Source organism: Lemur catta, chromosome 10 (genome assembly GCF_020740605.2).
Source record: "Lemur catta isolate mLemCat1 chromosome 10, mLemCat1.pri, whole genome shotgun sequence".
Taxonomy (NCBI): domain Eukaryota; kingdom Metazoa; phylum Chordata; class Mammalia; order Primates; family Lemuridae; genus Lemur; species Lemur catta.
The window spans coordinates 20,697,981-20,717,319 of record NC_059137.1 but is presented as its reverse complement, the minus strand read 5'-3'; the positions used below and the strand labels follow the sequence as shown (position 1 = coordinate 20,717,319).

Here is a 19,339-nt window from a genome sequence, read left to right as displayed (position 1 = left end):
GCTGGCATACAGGAGGAGCTCAGTAGCTGCTGGCTGCTCCTGGATTGCTGGTATTAATATTATCCTCGTTTGATGCCCTTTATGCAGAATTCATAATCCCAGCTGGCACTGTGTAGCTGGGAAGGCCCCATTCCAAGCATGACTAGCTCTCATTTTACCCTCACAACTGGGATCACCCCCATTTTACAGGGGACGGAACTAAGGCCCTGAGAGATCATCACTTGTCCAATGTTGCGCTAGCAAGTGGCGCAAGCTTGTGCCTGGGCTGACTCGAGGTGACAGCCACTCCTGATTTTGCTGCTGGCTTCTTTCTTCCTGGTGTAGTCCTGGAGCCTGAGGGCTTTTTGACTGTTGGTCCCCAGGAGGGAGGCCCGGCCTCACCCTGCCTTAGCTCAGACCTCAGCTGACCCTCCCTGGACTCTGACATCAGCCGCTTAAATGGCCTCAGTGCCGCTGTATCACCCCCACCAGCAGCCCTTTTGAAGACAGGGTTCTGACTGTGACTCCCCTGCCTGAAGCCCCTGGTGGTAAGCGAAGGGTATATGGGAGTTCCTTACTATCTCTGAGAAGCTCTTTTGTATGTGTAAAATGACTTCAATATTAAAAGCTAAAAAAAAACCAAACATAACACCTCACTGGGCCTGATCCAGGAAAAACCTCATCTTTTTGAAGCAGAATTTAGAACTGTTTCTGATCCAGCCCAGCTGGGGGAATGGAATGAACACACATGAAATAACCAAAAGCTGTCGTAGCACCCTTTGGGTTCACGTGGGCTCCAGCCATGGTGGCACTGGTGCCCTGGAATGGGAACCAGGCTGTGTTATGGCTGGGGAGCCCCCGGGACTATGCAGGGGAAGCTGCTCCCCACCTCTCTGAGGCCAGGACCCCCCCCCCTTCTTTAAAGTTTGTGACTCAGGTCCCAGGTTTGCAGGTGAATTTTTCTTTTAATTCCATCCCTCCCAGGTGCCCGGGTCTGTGCATGGAGGAGACCAGATACTCTGCATACAGTCTAAGACTGGCAGAGGCTTCTCAACAGCTGCAGCAGTTTATTTTAAACAACAACAACAAAAATACCTGTGCCATTCACTGAGCGTCACACTGGGTGTTTTCCTCACATTATCCCTTTTGATCCTTGCCGCTCCCAATAGCTCTCAGTCCTGGAGCTTTCTCTCCTCCTCCGCCTTCCGCAGACACCATCCTCTCTTCCCTGGAAGAGGCCAGTGGCCTCTTGGATGGCTGCTGCCGCCAGTCTGCATACCGCAGTTGCTTTAGGGGTGTGCGTGCCTTCCAGGGCTGCCATAAGCCTCCCTTAGCCTAACTTACAGGTATGTGCTAATTCCTGACTGTTGATGATAGTGACAAAGACAGTGATGATGACGATGATGACAGTACTAAGGTCTGGGTGCAGTCTGCATGGCTGCCCACCAGAGAGAGGAGAAGAACCCACCTGTGCCAGGAAACTCACAGGGCTGTGCTGGTTTCATTCCGAGGAAGCCTGATTTATTTCTTGACACTTGACCTCAGAGAGCAAGGGCTACTGGGGAGGGTGGAAGGGGTTTGGAACCGAGAGGGATGAAGAACCTTGTCCTTTCCCCTAGCTTTTCCCTGCAGTTGGAAACCTGGCCTCTGGGGCCTCCCTCAGAGAGGCTGCCTGGACCTGGTTTGGGGATGGTCCCCTATTTCTGTTCTGTGGAGCACTGTGGCCACTCCACAGCAAAATAAAAGGCAGGGGAGGGAAACCAAACCACTGTTCCTTCCCCCGCAGAGCTGGAAGCTGCCAAGTCCAGATGGAGGTGTGAGCTCTGGCCTGAGGGTCTAGTCGGGAACTCCTATGTGAACCTGGGCGTATCGGGTGGGCTGGTCCTCCCCTCCAGAGGTGAAGCTGGGAGACTGCAGCCCAGCCAGGCTCTGTGACCCCGGCCTCCCAGCTGGGCAGGGCCACGCCCTTCTCCTCGCTGCCCTGTGCAGGGAGGGTGTTGCTCCCAGGCACCCAGCCTGTGTTAGCTTCACTTGTGTGTAGATTTTATGTCCCTCCCATTGAGGGTGAGCTCTGTGCTCCCTGTTCTAGGGCCCTGTAGTCTGTTCTCGTTGTCAAAGATGCTCAGGAACCTGGACCTTTTCCTTTGAGCATGCATCTCAGTTGGTAGTTGTAAGTTGATAGCTTGAAGTCACTAAGTAGTCACTGCCTGTCCCATCTACTGTTCTGGCTCCTGTTTTGTCCCCAGTAACTTTCCTGGGGCCCAGCACATAGTAGGCACTTACTTAGGCAGTAACATAGTGGTATTGAAGTGAATAAATGAGGAGCCATGTCTGATTCATCTTAGTGTCAGTCCTCCTTAAGGATTAACTTCACTAATGTTTATGGAAAAATGGTGCACACCCATGTGAGCTCCAGTTCTTTTAGCCCAGGGGTCTTCTCTGGCAGCCTCTACCCACCCCTCAAGCCTGGAACCCAAGGGAGTCAGTGGCTTTGAGTAACTGCGTTCAGCTGGGAAAGAAAACACAAAATTAAATACCAAATACCACGTGTTAGAAATCTATCACTGCATACGATCTAAGAGGCAAGGTCTAATTAGAGAATTTATCATATACTTAGTTTCCTGGGAACAGGATCCTCTTTATAACTTGCAACGCTATTGTTCAGCATTGGCCTGGTCACCCTTAAACGGTGTTTTTCAGGAACACCTGGTAAATAAATGCTGGAACTGCCTGTGCCCGAGTTGGGGCCCAGCAGTTAGACAGGAAAACAGTCCAAGCACGTTGTTTGGGGCCAGGTTTGATTCTTTGGTCCTCGAGATGAAGGACAGGTGTGTAGAGGAAATGGCCGTGAACCTGGGGTGAAAGACGTGTGAGCTCTGGCCAAGCCACTGGCCAGCTGTGTGACCTTGGGCGGGTCACTTGGCCCCTTTGGGTGCTTGGTTAATTCTTGGTTGAAGGGAGATCATTAAACTGCGGTGGCTCCTCTGCAGGTGGAGCCTGTTCACGGAACCACCCATAAAGTGCTGGGCCCACAGTTACCATTCTCATATACCAGCCAGATGTGGTTCTGTTTTTATTGGTGCTGAGGCCCAGGATGTTTGGAATCTTCCTAGACTCTTTCTCTTCTACCCCACATTCGATATTATCAGCAAGTCCAGTTGGTTCTGCCTTCCAGTATATTCAGAGCCCCGCCCTTCCCCGCCACCTGGACTTCTGCAGGAGCCTCACTGGCCTCCTGCTTCCACCTCAGCCTCACGGTCTGTTTTCAACACAGCAGTCAGAGTGATCTTTCTAAAATGGAAGTCAAATTATGTCACTTTGCCAAAACCTTCCAGTGGCTCCCCAGAGGAAAAGCCAAGGCTGTTCAGTGGCCCGCCAGGCCCTGCATAAGCCGACCTCTTATTACTTCTCCTCGTCTGGTCCTCACTCACCCCACCCCAGATACGCTAGCACGCTTGCCATTCGCTCCTGCCCGGATGTCTTGGCCCTGGCTGTTCACTGTTCCCCTGACACCACGTGGCCAACTCTCTCACTGCCTAGTGTTCTCCCAGTGGTGCCTACTCTGACCGCCCTATTTAAAACTGCAACCTGCAGCTCCTCCCTTGTCCCCAGCGTGCCTGACCACCCCTGTCCTTCTCTGTCCCACCACTCCCATAGAACTGGCCACTTCAAGCATGCTGTATGTTTTACCTTTTATCACCCGTAATGTTACCGTCTCCCCCCACTTGAATGTATATCCCTACTGCCTAGAACGGTGCCTGGCTCAGTTCATAGAAGGAGCTCAATAAGTTTGTGTTGCATGAGCGAATGACTTCTCCTTATTCGAATCTTGTGCTTCTGGAGGACAAAAAGTTAGAGGTTAAGTTTTAGGGATCCACTGGCTGTTGGAAGGGAAAAAGAGCTACAGATAAAGCTTGAGTTGTTTTATAGCCACTGACCTTCATATGTATTCAGGGACAGTGCCTCCCTCCGGCCTCCAGGTTGAACGCACTTTGTTGCACCCACCGCTGAGGTCGTGCAACTTCCTGCAGGGTTAGTTGTACCAGTTGGTCATTTAAAACAATTTTTATATTTGAATTGACATACATATATATGAAAGACACACGTATTTTGGTGTAATATGCATTTGGTACTTGTGAATATAACAGTCGAATGAATTGGTAAGAATTAGTAAACTAACAAGGCTTCAAAAGGCGTTTGAGCACACAGAGAACTTCCCTGTTCTCTCCAGGTTCACGTTCATGCGTCCCTTCCATAAGGGTGCAGAGAAGCCCAGGAAGTACTGATCCCTGGGGATCTGGAATTGCCCCCAGTGGATTTGAGGCTGTGCACCCAGAGCCCAGCACAGTGCTTGACACATAGTAGGTTTTCAAGAAATATCTGCTGAGTGAATAAAGGAATGATTGTTTATTTAAGACCAATTGATATATTTTATCCAAGTATAGTTGCCAAGACCATTCATCATTCATCTAAGCAACCTCATTTTATCAGTATTTCATGAGAAATAATCATAATTAATGATTCAACCGTATTTGCTGAATATTTGCCCCATGCTAGACCCTGAGCTGGGTGCAGGAGACATGGTCAGATAGGGATGTGGTCTTGCCCAGGAGGGACAGTGCACAGCCTGGGGTGTGACAGCCACTGCAGGAACTGTGGTCCCAGTCCCATAGTGTGGGTGGGAGGCACTGATGGCTCTGTGTTAGCAGTGTTGGTAGAACAATGAACAGGGACAAATTAAATCTAGTGGGGGGGGGAGGGAGGAGCCATTCAATTCTCCAGTGAGGAAGAGATTTTTGAGTTGCAGTGGGGGAGGGAAAAGGCAAGATCCTAATTACACCACCTCGGAAATGTGCTGTGCCGGGTCCATCCTGGGCTTGACTGGCTGAGGCGCCATCTTGGAAATGCCCCCTCCAAGATGGTGGCCCCCTCCGTCCTCACAGAGCTGGTGGGGACCTGGAGGCCCCCACATTTGCGGTGGCACCTCAGTCTCCCTGAGCCTCTGGCTCAGCTCTTATCTAAGAAAGGCATTTCATTCTTTGAGATCAGGCAGCCAGGACCCAAGGAGCTGTTTTTCCTCCATTGTGCAAGCATGACAAATCATTAATTTTTGATTGATTTGCTTAGAATTATGGGCGCCCCAGCATTCTTTCCGCCGCTGAACAGCTGTATAACAAATGAATATATCAGTGTGCACAAAAGATTGGAGATCTAAGAGAAGCAATTACATTGGCCACCCTCCCCCACCCTCACCCCTTCCCGGGCAATGAAGGGAGGAAATTTTTACCAGAAATTCCTCAAGTGGCTTAAAAAAAAAAAAATGCCTTTTATAATTGAATTAAATCTTTATCTCTTCATCTTTTGCTGCAGGTTTCCAAACACACCGGTTCCCCCATGCGCTTGGGTTTTCTACCCATCCAGGAGGAATCTTTAATAATGAAATTTCAACTTGTGAATTAAAACCAAAATGAAAAAAAGGAAAAAAAGAAAAGAGCAAATTCCACCCCACCTTTTTGCCTCTTTTTTTTTTTTTTGGGTCGCTGCTATTCCTTTAAGATTTTGGAACCGTACCAGTGCACTAAATGTGACCTCCATAACTTTTAAATTAAGAATTTATGCTGGCTTGAAATTTATGAAATATTTCAGCATGAAAGAAAGCCTTTTTCCCTCAGGAAAATTGAGCAATAAATCACAGCACTGTGGATTTACTGCCCTAGAGCCAGCGAGAGATAGGATTTTTTTTTTTTTTTGCTTCATTCTGAAAAAAAAAAAAAATGTAATCATATAAGACAGCTTAGCTGCTATCCTCCCACTCTCTAGAATTTTTAATTTCAGCTGTTTCTGCTTGGATTTATTTCCAATATTCCTGCTCGGCTTTTCAATTTCCTCAGTTATTAAATTTTAATTCAGTGCATTAGCATTTAAATTAAAAAAGGGTTTATTTTATCGAAATCGTTGGCCAGCCCCCATCCCGGAGCACACGAATTGCCTGTTTCTGCCATTTGCACAAAATGTGAAATGCAGCTAATGTCTTACAACTTACATTTGCACAAATTTAGAAATAAAATTTCTGGGTTTGGAATAATATTTTCTTTCCAAGAAAACCCTTAATAAGAGAATGGAAAAGAACAACTTCACATTCATTTGGGAGGGAAGAGGAGGGTCGAATGAAACCAAAAATAGCCTCACCCAGGTCCTGAGGGGAAGCTGGTGAATGAGGAACGGGTGGGGCTGGAAAACGGGGGCGGGCACCCTTGTGGGGGTCTGGAGGGCTTGGATACCTTCACCGCAGCTGTGTAGGAGTAGAAGGAGGGTCTCCCTTGGGCCCTCCTTATTTCACTGGCCATAGAAGGGTCTGGTTAAGTTTGGGGTCAGCCCAACACAGGAATAGAGATGGAAGGGAGGGGCAGATGATCTGACTTAACCCCCGGTCCCCAACCCTGTTTTTACCTATGGAGAACCTCAGGTCAAGAGAGGGAAGAGCTTGTCTAAGGTTCACAGTGAGACCCAGACAGAGCTAGGGCAAGAAGCTACATCCTTTAGGAGCACACGGTCCAGTGACAGAAGACAGTGGTACAACAGCACCTGCGGTAGGGGTTTCCATTACTTAAATGATTGCTATGTGGCATGGGCTTAGTACTTTACTTACATTATTGTATTCAGTGTCATCCTGACTGGACCGTTGGAGAAGCCTTGGGGCTGTGCTACTGGACGCACGTGAGATGCCAGCTTGTAGCATGGGATTCTTGGCAGGCTCCGGGGCAGAAGACCCAAGGTCCAGTCTAGGCTGGCTCTGTGACTCATTCCTCTGCTGTGTAATCTTGTACATGTCATTTTGTTTTTCTGTTCCTCAGTTTCCTAGAGCCAATATATGGTGGCTTTTATAACCATATCTAGGGTTGTTAATGATTATTATAATTATTGCAGCTGAGTCCACACAAAGTACTTTTGTATAAGTTACCTTATTTAAGTTATCTTGTTTAAGTCTCACCCCAGTCTGGTGAGGTAGGTCCTAGGATTTGCATCTTGCCATTTTGTAGATGAGGAAACTGAGGCCTTGGGAGTACAGATGACTTGCTGAAGTTCACACAGCTAGAAAATGGCAGATCCAGGACTTGAATTCGGACTGTCTGACTCTAAACCCTGTGCTCTTAAGCTTCAGTTCAAGTTGAGAATGAGATCAGCTTATACCAGGTAAGGGTGAGTTTGTGGTTTAGGTTGAATCATATGAAATGGCTGATGTTAGACCGTTTTGGCCTCAGAAAGTGGCAACATCAGAGGTTCGGCTTAATCCACACAGAGGATATGGCTCTAATATATTTGTGAGGACACAGACCAAGCCAGCCTGGCATCACAGGGATCTCTGCCATGGGAGTTGGTGCTCCCAGCACTTTGGGCTTTGGCCCTGTCATCAGATGCCGTGATTGCCTGTGCTGTGACAGTGACACATGCATCCTGGGCATCTCCCACTGAGTCATCTGCCAATACCCCGGTGAGACTACCCTCATCTGCCCAGGAAATCCCATACCTGCCCAGGTAGAACACCTTCCTCCCATCACCCCACTACCCCAGCCACCAACTTAGGCTCTGCAAAGGGATTTGTGTCTATAACTCTTTGAATATTTTTAGCCTTTTGTCTTTGTTTTATAAAAATGAGTGGAAAACAGAAATGAGCGCAGCTACCAGTGATGCAAAGCTGAAGTATCACCCACTCAATAAAAGAGAAACAAAGGTGGAGATTATTGGGTGTGCTGAAAACAGGGAATCTTTTGCCCGCTCTGTCATGTGTTCGCTGCACTTGAGCTGGTCAACTCTGTGTGGAATTGTGAGAGAAAAGGACAAAAAAGACAACTTAAAAAGTGTGTATGAAATGCTAAAAATACACACCCAGAATTAAGTCTGGAAGGTGGAGAGATCATTTGGGATTTTGCAATTTTTAAAGCTCTCTGGGGTAGCAGAATTTCCACCCCCACCACTTCTGCTTATGATCCGAACATGAGAACAACTTCTGCCTGTCCGCTTTGCCTGGTTTTCAGGAATGCAAGATGTCGGGAAGGCTGTGATTGGTCTGTTCCTTTCCTCTCAGTGAGATGATATGCAAACTGTTTTCCGCTTTCTCATTTCTCCCATTAATTTCTCCCTCCCGGGCTTCACGTTTCTCCCTCATTTGTCTTTAACCTTTCCGTTCCCCTCGTGGGGGAAGTGGGGCCTGCGTGGTGTCACCCTGTTTCCCAGTCGGCTCTCCCGAATGTTAGTGGGGGATAAGATATTCCAGAGCTAAGGAAGGTGGGCTTTGGAGTGACCCAGACCACAGCTGGCAACTGTGGAACTTTCCATAAATAATTTATAAGTTCTTTGACCTTCAGTGTTCTTAATCTGTAAAATGGGGATATTGTGTGTGGGGGGGACCTATGGTAAGGATTAAATGAGACAAGGCATTAATGTCCCTACACTAGGGCCTGATGGGATGTTCTCTGGGTGAGCATGTGCGAATACCCACAGGGGCAAAACAGGTACTGGGCGTAAGGCGAGAGGGAGGGGTGGGGACTGCAGAGAATCAGGTGTGTCAGCTCTAGCTGCCTGTTACCATGTGTGACTGGGTGTCGCTGGGTTGTCCAGTTTTTTAAGAGAAGCTGGAAATCTGGCCTTTTTGCGATGTGATCCTTTTATTTTTCTATGTTGCCGATTGGTTTGAATCAAAGCCTGCCATCTAATTTTGCCAGTTTGCAACTTCTTGTAAGCACTCATCAAAAGGTAGCTGCTGTTTTTATTTTAGATCCTCAGTCCTTCATCTGAAATCCTGAGATTTGAAAAGCATGAAAACAAAAAAATGTTTTGTAACTGATGAGGCAGCAGAACTTGACCTGAAGGGAGACGAGGCTAGTTACCATTGTCACTGCTGTCATTTATCCCAAGTAGGGTTACCTGGGCACGTGTGTCACCACAGAACTATCAATGTGCTTGATTACCGGAGGTTGCGCAGTCCCCGCCAGGGTTGTTTCAAAATATAGGACATATGTAATACATTACCTTTCTAAAACTGGAAGAACTCTGTATTTGGAAACATGTGCACCTGCCTGTCAGACCCGCATTATCCTGTGATTCTTATTATAAACGTTTGGACAAAGCTAGGGAACACATCTTCAGCTGGTGCGGGGGTGGGGGTGGGGTCTAGGCATTATTCCTGTGACTGTGGCTTCCTTTGGTCTCTGCATCGAGGTCCCCCCAATACTGACCTATAAGCCAGGACCCCAGGTGTTTGTTTTCATGAGACTTCAGGCTGCTCCCCTGGCACTCAGGACCTCAGTCTCTTCATCTGAACCAGAATTTTATGATTTCTGAAAATTTCATTTGGTCAGCCTTCTCTCCCCCTCCCCCTATGGCCAAATAAAAGAGATTAAGACCCAGCACTCTCTTGCCTTCCCCTGCTCCTAGGGTTGGGGGGGACAGAATATTTTAACATAATAGGATTTTTCCCCTCCGGTTGGTAGGAATAAATCTGCAGCTACTGTTTTATTGGAAATCCCAGCTGAAAATAAAAATGGTGCAATTCAATCTCAGATTTAGCTGGTTACTTACTTTTCACTGAGTCCCCAGGGCTCTGTGGTTGCTGGGTTTGTGTTGGCAGTGGGTGTTCAGCTGGATTTAAAGGGCCAAGCAAATGGGGTTGGGGGAGGTGTCCTGACTCCCTCTTACCACTGGGGGCAGGTTTTTCCAGCCTGGAGGCATGGGGCAGGGGGTGTGGCCAACTCGCCCCTCTGTCTGAAGGTGGGTGTTCAGTGGGAGCTTGGTGGGGTGGCAGCGGGTGGAATCTGTGCATCTTCTGCCTTGGCTGATGCAGGTGTTTTGGGTTTCTTTTGCAGGCTGACGGAGCCAGTGCAGCTGGAAGGAAAAGCACTGCAAGCAGGTACACCTCCCACCCCCAGCTTGTGTCCTCCTCCCCGTCCCAGGTCTTCATGACCAACAGCCACTCTGGTCCTCACCCTCCAATGAAAGGATGGATGGCCCAGGCCAGCTGTCTTTGCTGACAAGTGTCCACACTTCCCCGGGGATGTGAATCGTGGGCAGCGTTTTCCATGTGCCTTCTATAGGTGCCTGTGACCAGAATCTAAGGATGACTCATTCCTGAACTGGCTGTTGGCCGCTCAATTTGGGGAGAACTTGGGGGCAAGCACAAGACCAGGCAGAAAGACCTGGGCTTAAATTTCAGCTGGGCTGCCGCATGGTAAACTCCAGAGGGAGCCGGTCCCATCCTTGCCTGGAATTCATCGGTCCACGTGCTTGGGTTGTGAGCTCCTCTCCCCGAAACAGTCACTCCAGAGCAGGGGGATGGGGTACTCTGATTAGCCAGACCAGGGGTCTGTCCTCACCCTTGGAGCTGGCATGAGATGGGAGAGGGCAGGTCCCCACAGGAAAGCTGGGCTGTTGTTACCAAAAACAGATGAAAGAGATACCAGACAAGGCTAAGCTGTGGGTGTCCCTGCAGGTGGCACAGGTGGGTACTTGGTAAATGTTAGCACCAGTGCTGCTGCTGCTGTTCCATTGGGTGGAGCAGAGCTGGAGTGGCCATGTGACCCTTATGTGGGACATTGGAGGCGGGAAGAAGGCAAGGGACAGATGCGAGAGATGGCTCCCCAGAGCACGGTATATAAAATCTGGAATAGGCCCTAGGGGTCACCTATTAGAGTTGAGGGTTGCATTGCAAATGCCAAGCAGAAGAATTTGCCCTTTAGCTTATGGAATGCTAGCTCTATAAAATGTTAGTAGATTTTTCTTTTTTTGTGCGGGAAAGAAACAGGTTCTTTCTGTGGCCGAATAAGTTCAGAGGACAGTGGGTTAAACAAAGTCAGACAGGTTCCTTTGCTGTGGGACTTTTCAGAGGCTTTAATGTACTAATGTGCGTGCCTGAGAACATCCTAGAGGGAGAGGAGAATGTCGTGCTTCTCAGCCTTCTTAACCTCGGGACCCTTTTATTGATGTTCATTCCATTGAGCGAGTGTTCCTTGGAACACACTTTGGGAAACTATGAAGAGGTGTTGAAGTTCTTTGAGCAGAAGAGTAACGTGCTTGGCTTTGTGTTTCAGGAAGATTTGTCGGGTGGATTGGAGGCCGTGACACCAGGCCGGAGGTCCCTGAGACCCCGCATGGCCTGGCAAATGTTTTATGCTTTGCAGCCATGTGGTCTCTGTGGCAGTTTCTCAGCTCAGCCAGTGTACTGCTAACATAGCCGTAGATGACACATAAATATGTATGTAAATGGCTGTCATTTGCCAGCCCCTGGTCTGCTCTACCTCCTGCCTGAGAGCCTTTGCAGCTGCTGTTCCCTGTGCCTGGAATGTTCTTTCTCTGGTTTTCCTGTGATCAATGCCCTTTCATCTTTTGGGTCTCAATTCAGTCATGCCCTCGGAGGAGCTTTCCCTGACTCCCTGTTCAGGGAACCCACCACCCCAGTCTGTGGCCAGTGGCCTTTCTAGCCTGTTGATGTTCTTTAATGATTCCGTTTATTGCTGTACCTTGTTTCCTGTCCGCCTTACCGTGCCCACTTCATAGGGCGGGACCATGGCTGTCTCGTTCACTGCTGTGGGCGGGCCCCTAGTAGGCACTCTGCAGTTGGTGGGGTGGGTGCACTGGATGAGAGGGCCGGTGTGGGAGTGATGCAGGGGCAGGGAGTGTGGGCAGGGATGGAGGGGGAAGTGCCCAGACAGAGGTGAGACAGTGGCCGTGGGCCTGTGGATGTTGGCAGTGACCCATGTGGCCAGCAGCTGCCCAGCATCTTGTGTTTTTCTCCTGGGCCCCTGGTAGTGGGATTCTCTGTAAGAGCTGTGTATGAGGCTGTGGCGGTCCTCAGACTGGTGGTGTTGGGAAGCATTTCTTGGATCAGAACATCAGGACTGGAAGGGGCCTTGAGGTTTGTCTGGTTCACTCTCTCATCGTACAGTGGGGAGATCGAGGCCTTTCAGAAGAAAGGCTGTGCACAGGGTCACATGATGAGTGAGTGGCTGTGTCGGCCCCTGAACCTGCCAAAGCCGCTTCCTGCTTCACTCAGAGATGCTGTGCCCCAGTGAGGGTCTAGCAGCCTCTCCCACCTTCCTCCCACATTTACTGAGCACCTGCTGGGGCAGGCCCAGTGCTCTGGGCCCAGATGGATTAGATGCTAATTTATTCATCCAGCACACATTTGAGGGTCTTTTGCATGGCAGGCACTGGTCTAAGTGCTGGGTCTGCAGCAGTGAGCGGGAGGCAAAGCTCCATCCACCCATTGTCATTCTCGTGGGGATGTGGTCCTTGCCCTCACTCTCCCATGCACAGATCTCTCTCTCTCACCAGCATCTCTGCCTGGTGAGTGTAGCCAGAGGACAGTAGGCAGGTTTCCCCATGGTGGTCATGTCTGCGTGAAGCTCCGAATTGAGTATTATCAGCCTAAGGCTGCAGTCAGTGGGAGAATAGTGCTGAGGTTGATTAGAGATGCCTTCCTGGTCAGGGGAAGGGGAGGGTGGCATGCGTGCCATCGCTTTGTCTCCCTGGCTGGCCTAGGCTCTCCGACACGCATGCTCAGTGACTGAGCCCCTGTGTTAGTACCAGAATATGCACCAGGGAGGGCTGGCCCAAACCTCAGGGTTGTGTATAACTTGAGGTGTAAAGACAAACTTTCTAATAATAATGGCCACCATTTAGTCAGCACTTCCTTGTCAGGCTCTGAGCACATGATTTACATGTATTAATTTATCAGTTGCATGCAGTTTTATACACAAGGAGGTACTGTTATTATTCCCACTTCACAGACAGGGAAGCCAAGGCATAGCAGGTTACAAGCCTGTGGTTGCCTAGCCGGAAGTAAGCAGTAGAGCCAGGGTGCCCACCCAGGTCTGACTTCTGTGACACGTGCACTCAGCCACTGCACCCTCCTGCTCCTTGGTGGAAATGGATCAGTTGGTGCCTGTTACAGGAGCTCGTTTGGGGCTGGGGACCGTGATGTCACCGGGGAGCCTGTCAAGAAGGCAGGACCCTGGTGGAGCTCACAGGCAGGTTGATACTGATTCTGTGTTTCAAACTCATCCTTTGAAAGACTAACACAATATTGCTGTATAGTGACTGGCTGTTCAGTCCGAGAAGTGAATTACGCATTAAACGTGAAGACAACATGAGCAGTGGCCTCACCAATAACCACTGATGAATTTGCCCCTGGCCAGGTGGGGTTTGGAAGGGTAGATGCTTTGCTCATTTAGTCCCTGTTTCAGATGGAGAAATGAAGGTCCTAATGTTTCCCCAAAGTCAGAATTAGACTACATAGCCCAGGCAGGAATGACCTTGAAGGACCCCCACCCCTGACGTGGGCCTCACCCCCAGCTCTGCCCTGGGACACTCTGTTATTACACCAGGGTCTGCTTTCATCCCAGCGCCTTCCTCTTGGCCTGGAACGCGTAATTTTGTTATTTCTCCAGAGGGCCTCTGGCTAAACCCCAAATCAACAGCATGGGCTGCTAAGGAATTAGTGTTAAATTGAGGGGGACAGGCAGAGGTGGTGTTTCTGATTTTAAGGAACAATTGAATGTGGTTTGGTTTACTTCCTTGTAACCCAACCTGGGTCAGTTTTACAAGAGCAGTGATCCCAGCACTTTAGGTTAATCTTGACCTGGTGCGCAGGTTGCAAATCCACGTAGCACAACTGCAGCCAAGCCTCACTTATTCTAAGGGGTATGGGGGCTGTAGGGCCTTAACTATGCAGTCTGAAGGAAATGCAGTTTTTATTATGAAGTAAATGCAGTTACAGGCTTGCTGTAATGAAGAATGATGCCTGTTTTTGTCAGCTGAAGGTTTTCTGAGCTGGAAGGACTCTGTAGATGATCTAGTCAACCCTCCCGTTTTGGAGACAAGGAAACTGGAGCTAGAATAGGTTAAAGGACTAATTTCTTTGTTGTGTGTTTCCTTTACCTAACAAGTGGACAGGCTCTTACCGACGGGCTCTTTTAGGCAGGGAGGTTGAGTAGGGGAGAAGATGATAAAACCAAGTTTCATGCATTCATTCCACAAATATTTACTGAGTGCCTACTAAGTGCTGGGTGCTGTCCTAGGTGCTGGAGATACAGCAGTAAACAAAACAGAAATCCCCGCCTTTATAGAGCTGATGTTCTAGTTGGAGTGGAGCAGTCATAATAAATCATAAAATATATGCTTGTTAGATGGTAACAAATGTTAGTGGGGGAGAAGCTGAGAGGGAGATGGGGAGAGCTGGTCAGGAAAGGCATCGTTGGGAAGGTGACTCCTGAACAAGGAGCTGAGGGGCCATTTGGGGGTGACACATCCCAGGCAGAACGGCAGGTGCAAAGGCCCTGGAGCTGGAGCAGCAGTCAGGAGGCCGATGTGGCCGCGTAGGCCCTTGGAGACCGTTGTCAGCACTTTGGCCCTCACTCTGCGTGAGATAAGGAGTCACTGGGGAGTTTAAGCAGAGAAGTGACACGATGTAATTTGCTTTTGAAAGGATCATTATGGCTGCCAGGAGGAGAATGAGCAACGGTGGTGGGGCGGGGGTGGTTAGATGTTACAAGAGATGGTTCTGAGGGTTCTGGACAGACGGGACCTTAGAAAGCAGGCTTAGCAGTGACTTTCTGAAGGGACACTTTTTTCAAGCTTGAGGACTCCAGTCCAGCAGAGGATGGTGTGAAGCCTGCGTCCCAAACTGCACAGCCCCCTGCTTGGTCCTGGGGTGGCCCCCGAGTGGAGCAGCCGTGCTCCTGTGGCCCCCACTCTACACGCACCCCCTGCATTCCCTGTCTGGTCTGTCGGGCATCTTCTTTGCCCCCTCCTCAGTCCTGTTACGGGCCCAGCAGCCTAGTGCAGCATTGAAGAGCTCAGACCTGCTGGATTCAGATTCTGGCACCGTCCACTGCCTGGTTGTACGACCTTGGGCTCCTTACCTGACTTCCTGCATTTCAGTTTCCTCATCCGTGCACTTGGGATTACGTTGATATTGGTATTTCCTTCACCATGTTGCCAGTGAAGATTAAGTGTAATAATAACATATATACCCTTAGTACAACGCCTAGCCCACAGTAGGTGTTCAGTAAACATTTATTTTTGTCACCACCATGCGGGGTTCCAGTTGGTGATAACAGTGACGTGATTGATTCCTCGCAGAGCGGGGACATCAGAGGTGGGGAGAGTGCGGATGAGCCTGTATTTGTTGAGGGCCACCACGACCCTCTTAGTGTGTCCTGTGTCTCATTAGATCTCCCGGCAGCCCTCTGAGGAGGTGATTGGTATTTCTCTTTCTCAGAGGGAATTGAGGAAGTGACTTGTCCAAGGTCACCCATACAGTAAAATGACTTTGGACTTAGCTGGGTCTTATCCTTTAAGCCTAGGTTTTCCCTGGTGCACCATTTTATCAGATAACCACAGGTGTGCAGCTACATAATTATTCTTTAAATAATACCTCCTTATTTAACATTTTGGTTTTCAGCAGTAAAATAAAAGCAGCCCTAAACCAATTGTTTTCATTTGCACAAAATTCCACAGTAATACAGCTTGAGAATTCCTAACCGAAAATCTGAAATCTTTTGAAATGTTCCAAAATCTGAAACTTTCTGAGCGCCAATATGATGCTCAAAGGAAATGCCCACTGGAGGGTTTCACATTTCGGATTTTCAGGTTAGGGATCCCCAACTGGTAAGTATAATGCAAATATTCCCAAATCTGAAACACTTCTGGCCCCGAGCATTTCAGATAAGGCCCACTCAACCTGTGGTACCCAGTGCCAGTCAGTGAGCAGTATGGTATTAGCAGAATGAATCATTTGAGAACTGGGTATGTTTTAGTCAGGAGGCATCTTTATCCTGACTTTAGGTTTATACTTGATTTCCAGAAGTGTATTTTCAGAGATATTCTCACTCTACCAAAATTTGAGCAAAGTTTTTTTGTCCACAGAAATCATAAATGCAGGTTGATCTGGGGGCTCATGTGCATGTTCCAAAGGGGCCAGTTACCGTTTTGGTGGGCAGAGTTCACTCTGCTTAATCAGTTACCCTTAAACCTAGACTCTGTAAACAGGGCAGATCCTTGAAAATTCATTCTTAGTCTTAGGCGTGTCCTCTGGGGAGAGCCAGAGGAATGCAAAGCATAGCTCGCATCAAAATCCGTAAGTGACTTTCGTGAGACGGCACTCCCATGGGTGCCCCAGCACCGGGAGTTGGTTGGCGTCTCCAGGGAAGCTCTGCTCAGCCTGCACACTCAGCACGTCCCCCACGTGTGCCTCGAGAACAGAGTAAGCAAGTTCTTCTTGTGAACCTCCAGCTGTTAGTTCAGAGCGTTCAGAATCTTGCCTTGTCCTGAGGAAACACGGTCTTGAGAATGGTCCCTGACCTGCGTGCTGCTTAAGGCTTTTATAAATGAAGGCCTTGGCCAGAGAAGGCAGCTCGGGAAATCGTCATGACCTCACCGTCTGTCTGCTTCTGCTACCGAAAGAGAAACTCCTCACGCTCTGAGCCGCCTCCAGACTCCGTGCAGAGTGTGGTGGTTAAGAATGTGGGGACACCCAGACCACCTTCTGGCTCCTTCTTGCCCGTCCCTCCCGCAGCAGACTTGGCTGCAGCAGGTGTCTCCCATCTCTCCCCCTCCAACTCCTTTTCCTCCTCCTCCTCCTCCTCGCTGCTGCAGGGAGGGTGGTCTTGCCCACCACTCCTTTATTTTCACAGGGGCTAAACATTCCTCCTCTACTCTCATGTATGAGTCCTCCACCGATGGCCTTGGAGCTCCTGTTTTTCATAGTTCGACCAAACTTCTCACATTTCATCTGGCGAGTGTTCAGTAGGGACAGGAGAAAAGAACTGCGATTTATTGAGTCCCTACTACGCATTTGGCACCATGCTGGGGCCTTACAGACATCTATCCTTTCATCTTCTAAACCACCCTGTGGTGGGGAATATTAACATCCCAGTGTACACGTGAGGAAGGGGAGGTGTGGCAGGTTAGGAAGCCTGGCCACGGTCCCTGCATCTACTCTGTCGTCCCCAGACACCTCTCGAGGACTGGGCCGTGTAGTTGGGAGAGTCTCGTGTGTGTGTCCAAGGGCAGCGTGGCTCCAGGCAGTGAGTAAGCCAGGGCTGGGTTTTCACCCTCCGGTGTTACGGACAGAGCTGGCTGGCTGTCACCCGCTGGTCCTAGGACTGCGGGGTGGAGTGTGGAAGGGAGGAGGTCACTTGTAATGCCAGGACGGGGACAGCGCTGTGGAGGGACAGCAAAACTTTGTCAGCAGCTGGGCACGCCGGGCATCAGCTGGCGACGTGGGCAGGAAGGTGGAGGGGTTGTATTCCCACTAGGGAGCTTCTTGGTCTTTTCGTTCCTAGGAAGAAAATGGCCAGAGGAGTTGGGCCTCGGAGAATGAGAGAAAAGGGTAGTTGCAGGTCACAGCCTTGGCAGGGAATGATGGTGGACAGAAGGAGTGTGTCTGTCCTCTGTTCACACGTCCAACGTGAGGGCTTAGGGATGGCCTCACTCCTCACTGATTGAGCTCCCTGCCCTCTGGGGTCTTTGCGGGGCCCCCTGTGTGCCCTGGAGGGAGGGTCTCTGCAGGACGGGGGCATGGGCGCCTCGTTGGCCTCCACTCCCCACCTGCCTCTTGGGGATTCTATCTGGGTGAGAGTTCTGGGTCGTCAGTGTCCCCGCGGTGTCCCCGTAGCTGTGGAGAAATGGCAAGGTAGCTCTTGAGAGACCAGTGCACATTGCTAACAGATCAGAATTGTGCCACTGCCAGACCCTTTGGAAAACAAAGGCAGGGGGTCTGTGTAAAATGCTGTTAAAGTTCTTGTTTTAATGACCTGGGCCAACCTTCCACGTGCCACTGCACCCACAAAAGAAGTTCCCAGTTTTAACAGGAGAGCCCCACCTTGCTAAATTTTAGAGTTTGCGACTCGATAGGGTTGCTCGAGACTCTTGCTTTTCCCTGTCCTAGGTTTAAATTAACCAGGAAATTTACTCTTAATGTTTAAACCCCTGTGCTGTCTTTCTGAACTACAATATTACCCAGCCCCGTGGCTGACTGACACCGTACACTGATGAAAATTAAGTGCCTAAGAATTACCTCAAACTAATGATGTACTTATGCATTGTAGGTTATTTTGAATTTCTAGACTGTTAAGAGTTGTTGAATAGGTTAATAGTTTTAATCTATTAATCTAATCTTTTCTGCTTGACTGTTTATTAAAATATATCAGTGATACATGACAGAGATGGAAGTGCAGATAATTCTGGGGGTTATTAAGGAACGGGTGACGGCAGGAGGATGGGAAAGTTGGGCAGAACGGTAAGTGCAGACACAGGCCTCATCCGGTGTTCGTGGCACTGGGTGGTGTTCCACGTTCTCTGTCCCAGCTCTCCCAGGCTAGTGGTGAGGCAGCCAGCTTTCCCCCGTTATGGTCTCTGTCCTTGTTGCTAAATACAGGGAACTTTATATCTGAAGGACACATCGGAGCACAGCAGCATTTGAGACACACGAGGGAGACGGAGAGGTTCTAACAGCAAACACAAAGCCCAGGCACTCTTCCCTGTGGAAAAGACAGAACCCTTCATTCTCTTTAAATTTCATTTCTCTGTTACTTTTAGCATCTGGTACGTGCCCGGTGCTGTCTGGATACTAAAGAGACAGCAGGAAACAAAGGAATACACTTCTCATTTTTTGGAGCTTCTGGCGTTTAATCATTTATTTGTTCATTCATTCAATGAGTGTTTTTATTATTTTCTCTTCTTTTGAGAAAAGAAAACAAAAATTATCCAAATGGGTAAAAGCCCAGACTTTGGAGTCAGGCAGACCTGGTGGGATTCTGCTTCTGTCCCTAGGAAGCTGTGAGACAGTGAAAAAGTCACTCTTTTTCTCTGATCCTTGGTTTTCTTATCTGAAAAACAAAAAATGCCTACTGTGTAAGGCATTGTGCAAAGCAATGAGCCGGTGTGTGTGCAGGGTGTGTAAGCACTGCCCCTGGCATGTCATAGCACTTAATATGTCAGAGCTGCCCTTGGCGTCACCCTCCATGTTATTTGTGTCATTCTCACCGTCACTGTCGTCATCACTGGCATCACCTGCACCCTGTATGCTGGTGTGTTTACGTCTGGTCGTTTTCTGTTTGTAGCAGTCAGCAGACCTTAGCTGACACCTGCCAGGTGGCCAGGCACAGGGACACAGAAAGCAGTGGGTAGAGCCCTGGCCCCTGGAGGTCTCCAGGACCACATGGAATCAGCATCTTTTGTTGAATGGTACAGAAATTGTGCCCAGAAACAAAGTTGTCTGACTCCCGGGCACCCAGCATTACCTGGGACTCTTCCTCCAGCATGCCTGGCCGTGGCACGTCTTTGGGCCTCAGATCCACTGCTA

General features: G+C 49.3%; 1 protein-coding gene across 4 annotated transcripts in view; it reads left to right on the top strand.

Moving 5' to 3' along the window:
• Positions 1-19,339, top strand: part of ZNF618 (zinc finger protein 618) — a 160,238-nt gene that overhangs the window by 76,122 nt on the left and 64,777 nt on the right. For all 4 annotated transcript variants that reach the window (XM_045563554.1, XM_045563557.1, XM_045563556.1 and 1 more), the window contains exon 2: positions 9,843-9,886. In XM_045563554.1, coding sequence (XP_045419510.1) covers positions 9,843-9,886 — 44 coding nt within the window. The remainder of the gene's footprint in view (positions 1-9,842; positions 9,887-19,339) is intronic.